The sequence below is a fragment of the Hermetia illucens genome, chromosome 4 (assembly GCF_905115235.1).
Source record: "Hermetia illucens chromosome 4, iHerIll2.2.curated.20191125, whole genome shotgun sequence".
Classification (NCBI taxonomy): domain Eukaryota; kingdom Metazoa; phylum Arthropoda; class Insecta; order Diptera; family Stratiomyidae; genus Hermetia; species Hermetia illucens.
The window spans coordinates 108,162,032-108,177,194 of NC_051852.1; the positions used below are offsets into that span (position 1 = coordinate 108,162,032).

General features: G+C 39.1%; 1 protein-coding gene across 12 annotated transcripts in view; it reads right to left on the minus strand.

Annotated features, from left to right (window-relative positions):
- LOC119655711 (Down syndrome cell adhesion molecule-like protein Dscam2) overlaps positions 1 to 15,163 on the minus strand; it is a 411,078-nt gene that overhangs the window by 135,949 nt on the left and 259,966 nt on the right. For 4 of the 12 annotated variants that reach the window (XM_038061733.1, XM_038061734.1, XM_038061742.1 and 1 more), the window contains one exon: positions 3,611 to 3,910. The exons of 6 other annotated variants lie outside the window; for them this stretch is intronic. In XM_038061733.1, the coding sequence (XP_037917661.1) occupies positions 3,611 to 3,910 (300 nt within the window). Of the gene's footprint in view, positions 1 to 3,610; positions 3,911 to 13,958; positions 14,250 to 15,163 lie in introns of all 12 variants that reach the window. 2 more of the 12 variants (XM_038061740.1, XM_038061738.1) reach the window with 1 other exon arrangement.

Here is a 15,163-nt window from a genome sequence, read left to right on the forward strand (position 1 = left end):
CTAAGACCGGAAGCCAATTTGAACTATTTGTACCAGGAATATTTTTGCGAGATCAAAGGAAGGGGTTGGTTCTGTAATCTGGAAAGATTACGACCGTATTTGAAGTAATATACGTCATTATTTTGGGGACAAAAATTATTTCGAACAGCTGCGCCTTTGGAATTTTTTCGAACCACTCCAATACCACTAGAAAAGTAGCGGTTGGCAGTCTATTTGTCAAGGCTCTAACTCTATAACCGTGAAACAACTTATTAAGGAGGGAGGAAAATTATGTCCATATTCTCAACTAAGAAAAGGGAAATAAAGGTTCTAGTGTATCCCTGGAAGGCATTACTCCTTAAAGTGCTCCTTTCAGATTCATGTCCATGATCCACGACTTTCATCAGTTGAAACGTTATAGTTGAATGTTCCCTTAGTTTTACCTTGTATGATCAAGAAAGCTCCAAGATAGTGGAGAGGGAGGGTGACAAAATGGCCAACGAGTGAGCCGCCATCGAACTACGTGGCCTCAAACAGTGGAGAGACAGCGCAAGCTTCTCAGCAAATCGTAGAGGAAGTTGAGACGTATTGCCAGGGACCGATAGTGACGGCAAGTAAGTTTAACGGGTGCGATATGCCGCATATAGGGCTTTTTGGGATCCATATATTCAGTAGTAATGAACCTTCCCTATTGCCTTGGTGCTACACGTGTGAATAAAGATCTAAATCCAAATTTGCCGTAGATTTAAGTCGTTTACAATGCAATTTAGAGTAAGTATAATTCCAAATTCCGTCCTCAATGATCTGTTAAGAACATATTGGTCAATACTCCTTTAGAACTATACTGTTGCTGATAGGCCTGATTACTTCTTTAAATAATTTTATTCGTAGCTGGCTTGTCCATACAATGAAATGTTTCAGGGGCTGTTCTAAAAATCATTACTGACTTTGTCAATCCTAAGGGGATAGTTATAGCTTATACTGGGAACCGCTTCCGAACAGCGCTTAACGGAAGTTTCTTGGAAAGCGAAATCTCACACACGTTGAATTCTTATATTTTATTTTTGAATGTCAGATAGAGTAAACATTCCGGATCCAGACTAAACCTCACGATCACTAGTGGTGCTGTATGAGCCAAATGTTTCTTTCTGTCAAATATCTTGTTCCGCTTTGTTGAGTAAGGAGTTTGTTGAAATTGACAGGATATCATAAAAGGCTTTAGGTTTCTCAAGCGATCGCCTGCCTGAAGTGACTGACTTTACCAGCTATAACCTACCAACTTTTCTCTATCCGGTGTTTATGGTAAACGCTGACTCCTTAACATTTTTTTGGTTATGGTTTAGTTAGTTAGTTTAGTTTACTGGGGGAGCTGCAGTTCCGAGCACTCAGGCCATTGTTAGGTCCATTATACTATCCCCGTGAAATGGTTAAGTTTACTGATGGATATTTTTCTTTTTTCTTCAGAGAAATATGTGAGTACTGAATATTGGCTGGAATTACGTATTTAACATGATTTTCAGATTTTGAACACCGAAGAAGGAACTCTCCCATTATCATTTCGATCAATATCAATGTTTAGATCAATATGATGACGACAATTATGAAGACTAAAAACCTGATGAATGTTCGAATGATATGATGTATCACTAGGACCCCATGCCTATTCGTTAATTTGACCTTAGTAGATCATATTTGGAGTATTGCGTCCTTGTGGAGTGGAAAAGCTAGTCATTTGAACCCTAGAAGCACACTTGCTGCTATCTTATACTCTTCACGCGCAAGTGATCGAAGAACGTCGAATATGTTCAATGCTTTTCTTTCATCACACAAGTTCAAGCAATGGGCTAGGAAATGAATCTTATGTATGTAGTCTTCTTGAGTCGCTCTTATTCAACTTAAGGTGCCTTTACATGGCTAGGACCCAATCGTTTATTTACAGTCTATACAGGTTAGTGCAGAAGGAGGCGTGCTGCATTATCTTATAGCTTTCTAACAATGGAGAGTATGCGAGCATGCTTTATATCATAGCAAGTCAGCCTGAGATTTTGTTTTTAAGTCGAGTTTTTTTTGTTGGAATTGTTGACAGATTGGACTTTAATATGAAAACACTTTAGATGAATGCTGACCCATTATCATATAGTTATTGATCCCTGACCCACTTTGGGCGCCATCTAAATAAACTTAAAATATTTCTGACTTAGCCAGCGCAGTAGCATGAAACTAGTAACGTACCTATCGACGGGCACTTCTAGGAATCGGCACTTACCGGTGGGCGAAGCGTCACAGTCAACAGACGCCAATTTTTAAATGTGAAGTGCAGCCAGTTCCTCGCTGATAACAAATACCTACTTGGGTTCATCGCTCCCATACATCTCGGGTTACTATTATATAAACGAAATGCTTCCGACTCCCTCTGAGTCTTCATGTTCGCAGTCCTAGATTTTTTTCAGTCCCTCACTTTCATTCTGTCTGAGGCGGCATCTGGTTTTGACCTGAAGGAGTGAATTGTCCAAAAGATCTGACCCACATCCTGAATTGAATTGAATTTTTTCAGATGAATCACGAATCGCTTTGAATCACGAAAGGTTTTCGACTGATTAAAGTTGGCAGATATAAAGGTCATCAATTATTATTATTAGATGGTTTCAATTACTTTTTTCCTTGATCACTGCTTTTGGCTAATTAATGATAATTCCCGAATCTTTTGATATACTGCCACAATCTTTAGATAAAACTAACTTGTAAAACTGCTCTCAATTTCTTTTTGCCCTCCCGACACAACTGAGAAATAGTGACTATTATAGGCATACTATCGGATCAGGCGACCTCAATTCGATTGCGTCATCAAACTAGTTAAAGGTCTGCTATGTCTACTGCTTGTAAAAGATACAACTTGTTCGTCACCGCATTCGTCGAAAAATAATGAAGAATTAGAAACTTTTGAAAACTATGAGTTCTTTTACTAACAAGGGTAAGTACAAAGTTTTGCAAGTTGAACAGCGACTTCGTGAAATGGTAATATCGACTACTGCAATCTGTAAACAACTAACAAGCTATGATGAAAAAATTGAAACCATAGATCCAAATATGCGATTGATCGCTATTATAGGTTGTGGAAGTCAAGGAACTGGTGTTAGGATGGGTTTGATTAGTAAAAAATACGGGATTGTTTCTATATGAACACATTAACAGAAAATAAAAAAAAGTAACAAACAAACCATTAACAATCAACTCCGAAGTATATTCAACTTTCCCAGCTGAATTTACTGCGCGACATGTGTAATTTCCAGCATGATAAGCATTAACTGATTCTATTGCTAAAGCATGAGTATGTTTGGTGAATTTTGTGGTGACAATGTTCAAATGATTTGGAATGCGATCACCATTCAGCAGCCATGTCACATCAATAGGCCAATCACCACCAGCAATTGTACACTGGATCGAAGCTGGTTCTCCAACAAACATTGGCTCATCGCTGAACTGAAAGGGTGTTATGCGAGGCGGCACTAGGCGAATCATACCAAATGAGCGGATTAGTCAATACTATAAATGCGAATGGACCGTTTAATGAATTACACCCTTCACAAACTTAAATCTAATTTGCCTGAAAATTATCCACTCAAAACTTTACCGTAGATAGTCAAGTTTGTGCTGTATGATGTTGATCCAGCTTTGTTTTCAACCACACACGTGTAGGTTCCACTATGCTTAGAAGTTGCGTACGGAATTGATAAAATACTAGAATGGTCACTTATCCGATTTGTTCGCAAAATAGGTTGGTAGTGAAGTCTGCCCTTCTCAGCTGTACTGGATTGGAAGAGCCAGCTTATACGGAACGGCCGATCTCCCTTTGAAATTTGGCAAATCAAGTCCACTGAATCGTTTAAATTTACTATTCCGTCATAGCTGAATGGGATGATTTGTGGACGAACTGAAATTTTATGCTACTTTAAGAATGAGGAAAAAGGAGTAGTGTTTACCGTTGTGTAGGTATTTCGCACTAAATTCTAGGCTTGCTTATATCAAGACTTCAGGATTTTTTCGCTTTAGAAGGTAATAGGTTTCATTAAGGTTTATGATGAAAATAAACTTAATAATAATAAACAAAAAACAAGTGATCCAATATGTGAGTGTACAATCCTGTCTACCATTGACATGTAGCTCCGAAGTGAAATTCGAACTTCCTCCAGCATTTCTGGCAACGCACGTAAAAAGTCCACTATGTTGAGCCTTCACAGAATCCACAGTCAAGAGACTGATTCGTTCACCAATTTTATTGGCCAGAATTCCAGTATGTCGATAAATAGGGCGTCCGTTTAGAAGCCATTCGATCTTTAAAGGTAGATCACCCTTTGCTACATGACACGTTAGTTGAACACTGTCTCCCGAATTTGCTTCTCCATCGAAGCTAAACGGGTGAATATGTGGAAGCACTACATTTCGTGATGCGTTTTTGTGAATAAAGGAAAGGATTAAGGGCCTTAAACCAATAGTAGTTGAACGAAATGAAGACAAACATTTAAAATGGACCAAATTCAAAAAATTTTCTGAATAATATCAATATAACAACCGTTGACTTTTAGTTCCGATTCGTATGATGTGTTCCCGGCAGCATTTGACGCCAGACACTTAAAAACACCTCGATGATAATCGGATATGTAGTCAATATTCAAAGTTCTCGATTTCGCAGTCATTCTTCCTAGTACAATACCATTTTCATCAGATTCAATAGGAACATCATTCAGCATCCAAATTATCCTTATCGGAAGGTCACCTTTAGTAACACTACACTGCACACCTATGCTGTCTCCAAAAAAGGTAGCTTCATCACCAAAAGTGAACGGAAGGATATGTGGTGGGACTGGGAGTAAAAGTTAAAATAAAATCAGTCCAACAACAACAAAATAGGATCTAGCTACTGTCATTTCACACCAAATAAAAAAACATAAAATACCATTCACAAGCAATTCGGCGGATTGTTCAACAACTCCAGCATGGTTAGAAGCGATGCATTTGAAAATGCCACGATGATGATGGCTGATTGATTCAATACTTAGTGAACTCAAACGGGATGACATTTTGACAACGGTGATGTCACCGTTTTCGCTAGTGATCGGTTGACCATTCAATGACCACTGGATTTGCAAGGGCAGATCACCTTTTGTTATCATACATTGCGCAGCTGTGCTTTCACCAAAGTTAGCTGCCTCGTCGCCGAATTCAAATGGCAGAATTTGAGGTGGGACTGAGAAAAAGACAGATACCGGTGAACATCAAATTTTTAAGTGGAATCCTCTGTTGACAATGGTCTCTGCTAGTGCTTTGCGATCTTGTATAACATGCTTTTGATAATGTTACGTAGATTTATTCTAAATAAACTTGTTTTCAGGAAACCGATACAAAAACCGACAAATATCGGACTAGAATTTTGGTCACATTTTTATAGTTTTTATTTCGAAAGTTGGTAGCCGCCTTCTACGGCTCAGTCTAGAAAATATTTTCTGCTCAATATCCAAAGTTTAGTACCCATTTAGGTCTGATTAAAAAATAATAGAAGAAACAGTCCATGCAATTCATCGACTTAAAAATCTTAAGTCGCCAGGAGCCGATGGAATTACAGCCGAATTGGTTAAATATGGAGGCGACCAATTACACCAAACGGTTCATTAACTTATGCTCAAGGTGTGGGACAGCGAATTAATGCCAGACGCTGGCAACGAGACATTATCTGTCCCATATATAAACAGGGAGATATCATACAGTGCAGCAATTATAGAGGTATCACGTTGCTGAGCACCATCTATAAGATATTCTCTACTATCTTGCTAGGTCGGATAGCCCCATAAGCCCAGAACATGATTGTCCCATACCGAAGAGGCTTTGCTCCAGGCAAATCAACAACAGATCAGATTTTCTCTGTGCGGAAAGCGATAGAAAAAGTGTTGGAATATGGACATCAGTTGCACCATATTTTCATCAACTTTAAGGCCTCCTTTGACAGCATAGGCAGAGTAAAACTGTACACGGCCGTAAGAGAATTCGGTATCCCGACGAAATTAATAAAACTGACTAAGCTGACCCTGACCAATGTGCGAGGCCAGAAACAAGCAGCAGGATCACTCTTGAGACCATTCGTCATCAACAGCGGTCTAAGACAAGGGGATGCCCTATCATGCGTCCTCCATAACCTGGCCCTGAAAAAAGTGATCCATGATGCTGAGATAAATGCGAGGGGTGAACCTCTTTAAGTCCACCCAACTACTGGTCTATGCTGACGATATTGACATCATGGGAAGAACGACCCGAGACGCAAAAACTGCATTCATCTAGATCGAGCAGGCAGCGCGAGGTCTTGGGCTGCACATCAATGAAGGCAAGACAAAATATATGGTGACAATGTCAGCACCAAAAACCAACTGTCAGTTGCGAATCAACACAGAGTCGATATGTCTTTCCTGTGCTTAAACTTCTAGTGAAGTAATCACCATAAGACATGCATATAACATCAAAGTGCTTATTTGAAGCTACATAGCCGTCGAAATATATAAGATACCATACCGGCATTGCATGGAGGTTAACAGTAAGGGCCAGAACAGGAAACAAAAGTCGAATACCTATCTAACCGCTAATTTCTCAACAATAGTAAGTTGCTTTCTCAGCGCAGGAGCTAGCATTGATAATCATTGTGCCATGACCCTAAGTCCTGTCTACGAGGATTAACTAGTTTATTATTAGTCCTCGAGGTACAATAAAATCAGTTCCGGCTTAGAAAAGATTTCATTGATCTATGTGGAAATAAATAAAAAGAACCATAAGAAAGTGTTTAGGAGAGAGTTTCCCCACATGATTTCAGCTTTTAGTTAAGATTGCTTTCCGGAAAGTTATATAGGTAGGTAAGGTACAAGTTGGTATGTCAATGCAAATGAACGGTCCCTTAAAGTGAGGCTGCATTTGACACTGAGAAATAGAAAATATTTGTCAGATCACTTTCTGCTACCTACATCAAGAAGATAAATAACCTTTAAAAAATTTTAGATTTAAGAGTAGTATCACTTTTACAAAATTACATGATAGATAACCCCGTTTAGGTTAAGCGCAGATTGCTTTTATTTACCTAGTATAATGTGCAAGGTTGTCCAAGCTTCACCCTCGGATACAAGACTCCCGAGTAGAAGCTGCATTGCTTCTACACGGTTCCATCTTGCTGGATTTCGAGGTACCACAACAAAGTGCACAGTTTGTCAAACATTCAGACAAATGCTATACCACCTTAAAGTGAGGTGTGGGAGACAGTTATAGAGTATCGAAACAAAATGGAGCTGGTTCTCTCCTCCAATATAAAGTATCTGAGAGTTATCATGGACCCTACGTTAAATTTGAGAATGAACATAGAACTGAGGATTAAGAAGGCCTCCATCATTTTCTACGCCCGTAAGAAGGCCTTTGTAAGGAAATGTAGTGCCCGGCCGTGGTTCATTCCATCTTAACGTAAGGTTCTATTCTGTGGTGGCAGGGACTGAGCAAAAAGTGCAATAGAACGAAGCCAAATAGGATTCAAAGGATCATATTTACAGGTACTACAGGGACTCTGCAGTCCTGCCCGGAAGATGCCCGTAATGCATTAATAAGCCTCCTTCCCTCAGACTCCACATTAAATACGATGAAGCGTGCAGTGCTGTCAGACTAGGTGGGTCTGGATGTTGAACAGCGAAACCCTTTGGCCATAGTAACATGCTAGACGAAGTACCTTGGGAACTCTAGGCATTTTTAACGGACTACGCCACATGCAAGCCCAATTTCGCGAAAAACTTCACTGTACACTTTCTAAGCAGGGTAGAGTGGAAGACTGGCGACGTGGTGCAAGGCTATTACACAGTATTTTTATTCGGCGGACTAAATATGGTGTGTGGAGTCCATGCGGGAATTGTCTGGATACATATAGCGTAGCCGAGTCGTACGGAAGCCTGTCAATGGCTGGGGCATGATCCGAGCCCCAAGAACCAGTGGCGACATCCTTCAAGCTGGTGAGGCAGTGAAGAATTGACTTGAATAGTCTGGGCAGCACCCTGAAAGTCACCCTCCTTTGGGTTCCCGGTCATGGGGACATATAGGGAAATAATGAGTAATTTGACAGTGCAAGTGCAACATTAAAATAGGGAACAGAGAGTAGTAATAATAAACGTTAGTGTGAGAACCCTATTATATCTGAGCCTTGGAGCGTGAACATAGGGTACCCTGTATGTGGTCAGTGTTGCGCTCGACCATGTTTGTTACCCTGCTTCGACTCTGTTATTCATTCGTAGACAAGTTGACCGGTGAACGACATATAGTCATGATGTAAATCCCACTTCCACCAGTGAGGGTTGGGCCGCGGTCCTAGGCTACGACAGCCTAGCAGTGAAGTTTAGACAAGAAAGCACTCAACTAAGAGAACACCAGCAACATTCGGTCTGGAAATATCCAAGTGCTGCCTGGCTTGTAAGTTGAACTAATGATCGCTGATATATAGATTAATTTTTTATAAAGATAAAATGGTTGGCTCTTCATAAATATGTCTTGAAATAACCGTTTCTAGCAATTCCCCACGTAACCTTTACCTCACTCATTACAATTACAATGCGTTACCGCAGTTAGAAGGTTGCCTTCGGGAAAGATCAGGGGGGTATTCAATTGAATATGAATTCGACATGGGCATTAGAGACGTGCAACAGTAACTAGGCCTTAACTTATTATTATTTTCCGGTTGAGTAAAAGATCATTACGTTTTTTTGTATAGGTTTAAAGTCAATCAATGATATATTGTCCGCTTTGGTCGGTGGTCTTCTGCCATCTTTTGGCGAGTCCCACAATTCTCCGTTCGTAGAAGAACGTGTCTTTATTGGTGTAAAACTGACGACTGACAACCAATTTATTACCACATCTGAACTTAATGTTACTCGCATTCAAGTAATCTGACTGCGAATAGTCCGGAGAGTAATAAGTAGTAGATAAGTAAGTAGGAGTAAGTGAGACTGCGCGTCCAATTCATGTTCCAATAATTTTTGACAGGTCAGCAAAGATGTGTGCGATCACGCAGTGCCTTAATGGAACACAGCCCCCTTCAGGCATTTCTGCTTTTCAGAATTTGAAATCACTGAAACTCAATCAAATCTCTGGACTTTTTTTAAAGAATTAAGCTTAAACCATCAATTGCCAAGCCACATACAACAAGCATATGTATTATATATACGAAAAACCCCAAGTGCCAAAACTGAATCATCACCATCTGTTGAAAAAAGAAACTCGTCACTTTTAATTCAGTTTAATATTATTGATATAAATAAATAGACTCCCCAATAATTTCAGAACCTTGGGACAAACGGTAAATCTTTTGTAAGACCTCTAGTAAAATCTCCCCTTGTCTTCCAAATGACTTCTGAACTTACAGCAAATTGGCAGAATGCTGATATTTTTAACTCCATATGTGACTGAATATAATGAGGTAATCGGCAATTTCCAAACAATCCAAAATTTTTTACTTGCCAACAAAGTGGGGTATGTTAACCTCGAAATTTCTGATTTAGTTGGAATAGGCTAATGGACGGACGTTAGCACCGCTCAGTGAAGAAAGAAATTATGGCTTATTTAAACCATCTGCAGTGGCAAGTAGGCACCATATGATTGAGTAGTTTCCGATAATGGATCCGTAAAAGAAATAATCAGTTTTGAATCCCGCACTCCCCACTTTTCCAACAAATGTAAATATGACAAGACAAAAGACCGGCTTCGGAAAGTACTAACCAAAACCTTTCATTTGATACCCCACATGATTATATTTGGTGAAACAAAAATGTACACCCCCCTTTTGTAATGTATGGGGACCCCCTTTAAATTCGACCTAAAATGATGTAGCTCACTGTATGCGTGTATCTGGTGTCAATCGCTATAACCGAAACTCCTATAATGTTCAACAGAGAAGAATTTCAAACACTTCCTTGTGGCTTTTCATTCCAGACTCAGGATAATTGAAAAATATCAAACATCTTAAATCTTATATCTTAAATCTACCGCGGCGCCTTTTCTACCATCACCTATGATTCTGAGTGGTGAACAGCATGCAAAGACAACGAATACAATGATGGCTATGAAGACAAAGAGTTGTCCTGCAACAGTGACATGAGTTGCTATAATTACGTCCGAAATGAAGACGCTCGCGTGTCTTCCATAGTATGGTTATGTCATCCGGGGTGAAGAAAACTTGCTAGTTTAGAGTGGTCATTCAAGTCGATAACGGCTAGTCCATAGGGACTACGGGGGGCTTACGACCAAGAGAAGTGATGAACTCAGTCCAAAAGACGCAGTAAATTCTTCGCTATGCATAGAGACTACACGATTTTGGACTATGGAAAGGAACTTCTATTGTACTCAGAAAAGTTCCCGGCCATGAATATTTATTGAACACATTCAGATTCAATGTCATATTTAAAATTTCAGAAAGTGATTAGCCCCTTGGCTTAGTCCTGACACCTTCTAAGACATGTCTACCCAGTAGCATACCAGACTTCAGAATCTAATAATCAATTGATTGATGTGTACTATGTTGCCATATGTAATTACTTCTCTATAGATTAGTTGGAAACCAGTCTATTTCTGAAGGGATTCCGTAAAAGTGGATGAGTAAAACTGTAATCAAGGAGCAGTGCCGACACCTTTGCTAAGCTCTCAAGTAGAATGAAGCCAGAAGTGAAATTTTAACCTCCGTTGCTTCCTGTCTTTTTAAAGACGTATACTACCAAAAACTGATGGATCGAAGTGTAGTCCTTGCTCCTTGCTTCCAACAATACTTCTCCAAATAGTGTACCTAGTAGAGGCATTTCTTTTGCGAAAATTACATCCGTTTTCTCTTTCTCCAAGTCAATTTTTCTCCTAGAGACAGAGGGGGGTGGGGACAGAGCTTCTTGAATGAAATTTAGATGACTCGTTAAAAGTTCTTTATAGTCGTGCATTGCCGGCTATGGCAAGGATGACATGAGGAATTAATGCCATAATTACTTTCAAAAATAATCTGCGTTATGGTGACAGTTTAATCAACGCTTAACGCAACTGTTGACAATGTATCTATGGTTGTCATCATCCATTGGGAAGGTCATTAACTACGACTATGCCCCAATGGTGGCGGTTCCTGGCAGTGCGCTTCAACTGCTCGACGATTTTATGAGATGCTTTCAGCCCTCTTCAACTTTTTGAGGCTACGTAGCTTTGGGGCCACTCATTTGTTGACCACCCTGTGATAGAGCATTTCATTGCAAGACACAACTCGCCACGGAGTTGCCATTCTTTTCCAATATGTGATCTATACACTGACTCCCCGGCCTTCTTATCAGGCCTTATCGTCGAGGAGTTTCTGGAGCATACGGTGACCAAGTTCGTTACTTGTTATTGTCTCAGGCGAGAGTATCCCGATTACACGACGTCAACATGAATTGATAAAAGCTTGGAGCTCCCAAATAACAGTGACGATCACTCTCATAAAGCTACACAGAGAGATCATTGGCGGAAAACAATCTTAACTTGAGGTTGGTGTTGAAATAGTTGCATTTTCAGATTTCAAAGGAAATAATGAAACCGGATTTAGCGCTTTTAATGTGTTGAGCGACATTAAGTTCGGTGTGACATAGTCCATCCTGTGAGGTTTTACTCCTATGTAGCACACAAACTTTTGTGAGTTTTTAAAATCGGTGAAGATAAGTGCCCATTCGATGGAACTTTACTTTTAAGAGCAATTAAAGCTAGTAGTTGTGATCGATAGAAGAAACGTCTTCTTTTTTAGATATTTCAAATAGTGGAAAATTTTGCAGGAGGCAAACATATTGGATAGAACAAAAAGATAATAGGAATAATCTCTTTGATTTGAAAATAAGTTAAACTAAGAAATTATAAGTAAATTAAAGAAACATATGTTTTACAAAAAAATACCCGAGATTTCAAACAAACCATTAACTTGAAGATCAGCTGAATACTCCGTCGTTCCAGCCTTGTTCTGTACAATGCACTTGAAAGTGCCCCGATGTGTATCTTTTATAGATTCAATACTCAAAGTGCTCAATCTGGGTGACATTTTCATAACATTGATCCCCAAATTGTTGCCTTTAGTTATCAGCTCTCCATTCAAAGTCCACTTAATATCAAGTGGAAGATCGCCCTTCATTATCATACATTGAACGGCGTTACTGTCTCCAGGATTAACGGGTTCATCGCCAAAAGTAAAAGGTACAATATGAGGTACAACTGGGATGGGAAGTTATGATTTGGTTATTGAAACAAAGCTATAGAGTAAAATTATGAATGGAATAAAGAAAAGTCATGGATTTCACTCTTATTTAACTAACTGTAAAAAATCATAAGAATCTCCAGCTTTCAAAAAAAAATTGACATCACAGAAAAGACGGCACACAAACCATTGACATGCAATTCTGTCGCAAATTCATCAGTTCCAGCTTTATTCCTTGCAATGCATTTGAAAACTCCACGGTGCATTGCATCTAAGGAGTCAATGTTCAAGGAACTTGTTCGAGGGTTCATGCGAAATAGAGTGATTCCATGTTCGCCCGATACAATCGGGGCTCCGTTGAGGGTCCAGTGGATATCCAGTGGTAAGTCTCCTTTTGTGATCATGCAAGTTACTCCGGCCATTTCGTTGACATTCGAGGGTTCATCACCGAATGTAAAGGGTGTTATTTGTGGAAGAACTTTACAAAAATGAGTAGGTTCGGAAAATGTAAAATTGTGAATTTACAAGAAACAAAAAAAAACAAAGAAATAGGAGGAACAGCCCCGTCACGCAAGTACTGACAGCAGATTAAAACGTGTTGAGAACTGACATTGTTTGGATTAGGGACAATTGGGTTTGCTTTTGACGGTAGTTTCCTCATTTCTACGTCTACGTTTAAGTTTCATAGTTTTTTCGCTTCCTTTAAATTTAATCGCCCACTGGAAAGGCAGACGTCCATTTTCATCAAAAAGAAATTCATATTTTTACGCAATCGTTCGAAATTTAAAAAATATATCTATATGGTGCAGCTTTGAATTGAATAATTTAATGATTTAACACTTGCAAAGTGGAACACAGCAGTTATTCAGACTCTAGATTATAGGATTTTGTTTGCTTTTAAATTTTCATGACAACATATGAACCAGGGCTTGGAACCGCTCCTCAAATGAGCCGATTTGTTAGCCCCAGTTAAAAGCTTCGCCGAACATGTTAAGCAAAAAGTAAGCAACAAAAATATAAAATAAAAGACCATTAAGCTGTGTTTCTTCAAAAGAACAAACCGTTTACGTTCAACTCAGCGCTGTACTCTGAGCTTCCAGCTGAATTGTTCGCAATGCACTTGTAGACACCGCGATGTTTCCCTTCTAGAGATTCAATATTCAATACACTTGCCCGCGGACTTGTTCGAAACAATTTGAAACCATCTTCGCCAGATATAATCAGGGCTGAGTTTAGCATCCAATATATTTCAATGGGAAGATCTCCTTTGTGTACCATACATGTAGTACTAGCGAAGTCACCACGGTTCAGAGTTTCTTCACCAAATGAAAATGGTGCTACATGCGGGATAACTTAAATGTAAGGAAACAAGTTATTTGACAAAAATCTGCTAAGATTTTATAGCTAAACATGTGGATTTTCAAAGTTTACTTAAATATTATATCTAAGATTGACCGAGCCTTTGGCGGGTGAAATTTATTGTTAAACAAATTCAAGTTTTACCTACAACCTAAGTCGCTTTATATTTTGCTGTTGATTCTATGCTAAAATGAAAAATGTTCTTCAGGACATAGTGGGAAACTTCGGTTGTCGTTAAATTTGGAATAATGGGAATGTCAAGGAAGATATGGATCTAACAAGTAAATAAGGAAAAAGTATAATACAGATACAGCTAAGAAAACAACTCTTTCAATGTAACATCTTTGTTTTGATTCTACTATTAACAAACCATTAACATGTAATTCGGCCACGTGTTCTGTCACTCCCGCCATATTTTTGGCAATGCATTTATAAAGTCCTCGATGTTTGGCGTCCAAATAATCAATATTCAAATAGCTTGTTCGTGCATTCATTTTAACAATCGTAAATCCATCTTCCCCCGACACAATAGGGCCAGAATTTAGAATCCAGTGAATTTCGAGTGGAAGGTCACCTTTTTGCACGACACAATTAACACTAGCAACTTCACCCAAATTTGATGGTTCGTCTCCGAAGGCAAAAGGCATAATCTGGGGCGGAACTTAAGGCAGATACAGGAAAATTGAAATAAGATAGAATGTTTGGAATATGAAGAAAGGTGTAGGTGAATGGATTTAAAATAAAAGATGACGAGTAGATGTAGCTCGTACAGGAGTGCTCCTATTTGAGCAAGTTCTATTAATTATCTGGAATGCTTTTCCAAATTCATGGCTGTGTGGCAAAGCCAAAGAAATTACGGACCTACAAAATCAGTATGAGAAACTAGTAGAATGGAATATACGCAGGCTAATGCTGAATGGGTGTGGTGATTATGAATATGTTAAGTTCTGTTCGAAATTATGCTGGGTATGCTATAAAAAATGAGGGGTATCATAAGGATCTAGATGCAGCCAAGGAGTGATATTTGAAGCGAAGATTTACACACTTTGTCTGCAAATGGTGTATGACCCACATAAGTATATTGCAACATCTCAGCAAGGTGCAGTCGAAAAACGGCAGGCAGGAAGTTTCGAAAAGAATTTTGGCGATCTGACACAGGAAACGCGATATATCGTTAAAGAGCAGAACGGGGCAATTCATACATTTCCTAACCCAATGATTTAAAATTGAAACTCGTTAGATTTTTCTGACCGAAAAAAAAGATGGCCCAAATTCATCAAACATTCAAAACGCAAGGTACCGCGAAAAAAATACCCGATTCATAAACTGTATGAAAGTTCGAAAAAAAAGCTCAAATTGTCCTCAATTCGAAGTAATAAAACTGCCACAAATCGAAAAGACCCACAATTATAGGGCGATATCTCGAACAGAGCATCCACATCCAGGATATGCAAAAATGTGGACTATAACTCTCTCCCTATTAGAGAACCAATATTGTATTCGGAGGCACGAAATATCTCTCATATAAAATCCGCCAAAATCTATCTCTAACGCACAAGATATCACGAAAAACTC